The 4,321-nt window shown below is 50.7% G+C and overlaps 1 protein-coding gene across 1 annotated transcript; it reads left to right on the top strand.

Annotated features, from left to right (window-relative positions):
• Positions 1–121: 121 nt before the first annotated feature.
• Timm29 (translocase of inner mitochondrial membrane 29) lies at positions 122–2,298 on the top strand. Its single transcript, XM_028872488.2, has 2 exons — positions 122–245; positions 325–2,298. Exons 1-2 carry the CDS (start codon positions 134–136, stop codon positions 1,011–1,013), a joined length of 801 nt encoding a protein of 266 aa, XP_028728321.1. The 5' UTR covers positions 122–133; the 3' UTR covers positions 1,014–2,298.
• The last annotated feature ends 2,023 nt before the right edge of the window (positions 2,299–4,321 follow it).

The following is a 4,321-nucleotide window of genomic DNA, read 5'->3' as shown; positions in this document are numbered from 1 at the left end:
CTAGCCCGGATTTTAGTGGGGGGGGGACTGAGAAACTACTTCCGGTGTCTTGCGCCTGCGCAGGAGCCACTCTCCAGCCCTTTTCTTTCCGTCACTATGCATTTCCACTCGGCCAACGGACCGCCGGAAGAGGATGGCGACAGCGGCTCCAAAGAGATTCTGGTCCGGAGGGCGCAGTGAAGCAGGACAAGAGGCGAGTGGCACCGCGACGGTGGCGGCAAGGCCAGGGTTGTGGGCACGACTGGGTGAGTAGGGGCCAGAGGCGGCAGGGTGGGGGGCCCGAGTGTCCGGACACTGTGGTCACGCAGCGCTTCTTCCCCTCAGGCACCTGGGCCCGCGCGCTGCTTCGGGATTACGCCGAGGCGTGCGGAGACGCGGCGACCGCAGCGCGTGCCCGGCCGGGCCGCGCCGCCGTCTACGTGGGGCTGCTGGGCGGCGCCGCGGCGTGCTGCGCCCTAGCGCCCAGCGAGGCGACCTTCGAGGAGGCCTTGCTCGACGCGTCGGGGTCCCTCTTGCTGCTGGCGCCGGCGACGCGCAACCGCCACTCGGAAGCGTTCTTGCAGCGCCTGCTGTGGCTGAGGGGCCGCGGGCGATTGCGCCACGTGAACCTGGGGCTCTGCTCGCTGGTATACGAGGCGCCCTTCGATGCCCAGGCCAGTCTCTACCAGGCCCGCTGCCGCTACCTGCAGCCACGCTGGATCGACTTCCCCGGCCGCGTCCTCGACGTGGGGTTCATGGGCCGTTGGTGGATCCTGGAGAACCGCATGCATGATTGCGACATCAACGATGACGAGTTTCTCCACCTGCCCGCGCACCTCCGCGTCGTCGGCCGCCACCAGCTGCATTCCGAGGCCAACGAGAGGCTGTTCGAGGAGAAGTACAAGCCCGTCGTGCTCACCGATGACCAAGTGGACCAGGCGCTGTGGGAAGAGCAGGTGTTGCAAAAGGAGAAAAAGGATAGACTGGCGCTTAGCGAGGCCGATTCACTGGTGCAGTCCGAGGTTTCCAGATGAAACCCAGGGAGCCCCCGGTTTACAGGCTCAGGCAAAAAACTGTTGGCCAGGTGCAGTGGATGAGAAATCCATTCAGTGTGGTTTTGTAGGAAGCCCTTCTCGCTCTGTCTGTCCCAATAGCTGAAGCTAATTGAAAGCCTTTCTGGTCTTGGAGGTGGAGAAAAGCTGAAGGACTGGTCTTAACCATGGAGCATTTGACCGTGTTATGCTTATAACCATCAGAACCACGAGTAAGGAGCCTGCACTGTGTGTGTAGCCTGTTGTAGCTGGGGGTGTACTTCAGTGCAGTGGTAGAGCACTTGCCTAGCATGTGTGGGTTCCTGGGTTCCATTCCCAGCACTGCAAAACAACACAAATGAACTTCTGGGTTTGGATTATTTATTTGGTTGGTTTTTGAGACTAGTACTCCCATATAGCCCAAACTGGCCCTGAATCCTCCTGCCTCAGCTCCAGTCCACCACGGTGTACATAGCCCATGTGTCAGCCCTATTCATATGGCTACAAAGACGTCTTGATTGCCAGTGACTCCCAAGATCCTAAGACCAGTCACATATTCACATTTTTTGAGTGTTTGTATGAACTTTTAAGGAAGATCTGGCTGTGTTGCCCAGGTTAGTTTAGAATTTATGGGCAAAAGTGGTCCTTCCAGGGGCTGGATAGTTCAGTATTTAAGAGTACTGATGCTCCTCCCTTGATTCAAGAACCTTGATTCAATTCTCAGCATCCACATAGGGGCTCACAATCGTCTATAACTCCAATTCAGGGAATCTGACCTTTCTCTTCTGGAGTCCTCAGGTACTAGGCAGGCACGTGATGCACAGACATGCATGCAGACAAAACACTCATGCACATAACGTTTAAAAAACGATCTCCTAAATAGCCTTCCAAGGTTGGGCTATAATCATGTGCCAGTGCCCAACCTCAGATTTTTTTTATTTCAGTTGGAACTGAAATGTGCTTGTTTGGGTTTTTTGTTTGTTGTGGGTTTTGGTTCAGTTTGTTTTGATACAGGGTCTGGAACTGGCTATGAAGAACAGTCTGGTCTTCAACTCACAGATATCTGTCTGCCTCTGAAATTTAATTTTTTTCTGGGGGAGGGGGTTGTTTCTGAGAAGTGATCTCACAGCCCAGCCCAGCCTCAATCACTAGGTAGTAAAGGGTGACTGAGTGATTCTCTTGCTTGCACTTCCCGAATGGAGGGTGAAATGTTTCTGTTGTGTGGTTTATTAAAGTTGAGTACTTTTGTTACGTGCTAGACATTAAACCCAGGGTCTGGTACATACTAGGCAAGCACTGTACTTTATTTTGGTTCGAGGGTAATTCTTCCCCAGAATAGTATGGAATGTAAGGCAAGTGCTCCACTGGTGATCCACATGCTGGGACTTCCTTGCTGGAAGATATTAAACACTGCTGTCACTTGGCATAAATAAGCCCTGTCTGAAAGGCCTGGAGAAAAGGCTGAGTGGGTAAGAGTGTTTACTATTGTTGCAGAGGACCTGGGTTTAATTCCAGTATTCACATCTTGGCTCATTAGTTCCAGTTTCAGGGGAGCAATGGTTGGTTTTGATTTTTTTGAGACAAAGTTTCACTGTATTAACAGTGGCTGTCCAGGAACTCTGTAGACCGGGTTGGTCTTGAACTCACAGAAATCCACCTGCCTCTGCCTCCAGAGTGCTGGGACTAAAGGCATGTACCACCACCGCCCGACTGAAGTTTATGTATGCACAAGCAAAACGAAGTTGCTGGGACGTGGTGACATGCCTTAATCCCAGCACTCAGGAGGCAGAGGCAGGCATATCTCAGTTCCATGATAGCCAGAGCTACGTATAAACAAACAACAAAAAAGAAAACAGCCCCAGAAGTTGTCCTCTGACCTCCACAAACATGCCATAGTGCATGTGTGTGCTGTGCCTGTCCTCACACATCGTACACATTTTTTTTTCCCAGACATGCTTTCTTTGTGTAGTCTTAGCTGTCCTGGAAGTGGCTGTGTAGAGCAGGCTATCCTCAAACTCATAGAGATCAGCCTGCCTCTGCTTCCCAAGTGCTGGGATTAAAGGCGTGCACCACCACCACAGCCCAGCCATACACAATGGTTTTTCTTTTTTTTAAAAAAAAAAAAAAAAAAAAAAGGTTTATTTATTATGTATACAGTGTTCTGCCTGCAGGCCAAAAGAGGGCACCAGATCTCATTACAGATGGTTGTGAGCCACCTTGTGGTTGCTGGGAATCGAACTCAGGACCTCTGGAAGAGCAGCTGGTGCTCTTAACCGCTGAACCATCTCTCCAGCTCCCCACACAATGGTTTTTCGAGGCAGGGTTTCTCTGTGTAGCTTTGGAGCCTGTCCTGGATCTCCCTCTGTAGACCAGGCTGGCCTCGAACTCACAGAGATCCTCCTGGCTCTGCCTCCCAAGTGCTGGGATTAAAGGCGTGCGCCACCACTGCCTGGCCACAATTGGTCTTTCATAACAAGGTTTCTCTGTGTGACAGCTCTGGCTGTCCTAGAACTCACTGTACCAAGTGCTGGGATTAAAGGCATGGGCTACCACCACCCAGCAATACACAATTTAAGGTTTATTTCATGTTTATGAGTGTTTTGTTTGCATTTGTGCATATGTACCACATAAGCACAGTGCTCAGAGAGGTCAGAAGAAGGCATCATATTCCCCTAGGTCTAGAGTTACAGGTGGTGGTGGCTGCTGTGTGGGTGCTATGAATTGAACCCAGATCCTCTTCAAAAGCAGTAAGTATTTTTCCACTGAGCCATCTCGCCAGCTTTGTGTAATTTTTTAAAGCCAGCCAACCCAATGATTCAGCAGGTAAAAGTGCTTACCACTCAAGCCTGATAACCTGAGTTTGATCCCCAGAACAGTTGTCCTCTGACCTTTGTGGCATACATGTTCCAGTACTGTTACACAACATACACAGCACACGTGATTAAAAAAAAAAACTTTAGACAAAATCTGTAGCCAAGTTTAATGGAGAACTTGGTATGTAGCCTGGGATGGCCTCGAACTTATTCTGTCCGTACCTCCCGAGTGCTGGGATGACAGGCATGTGGTGATGTGCACAGTTTTCCACCCTTTTTTTTCTTAGATTAGCTGTGATGGCTCCTCTTGACTTTCAACTTGACTACATCTGGAATTAACTAAAACCCAAGGGGCTGGAAGGTCTGTGAAGAATTTGAAGTGGGAAATCCACCCTTATTCTGGGCCACACGTGCTGGCAGCCTCTATAAAAGCCATTGAAGAAGGAAGATTTTGCTCCTTGCCTGCTTGCCTTTGCTCTCATTGGCAGGTCCATTTCT

The sequence above is a fragment of the Peromyscus leucopus genome, chromosome 7, assembly GCF_004664715.2.
Source record: "Peromyscus leucopus breed LL Stock chromosome 7, UCI_PerLeu_2.1, whole genome shotgun sequence".
Classification (NCBI taxonomy): Eukaryota; Metazoa; Chordata; class Mammalia; order Rodentia; family Cricetidae; genus Peromyscus; species Peromyscus leucopus.
The sequence above is the reverse complement of the archived record's forward strand: the minus strand, read 5'-3'. Positions and strand labels throughout refer to the sequence as shown.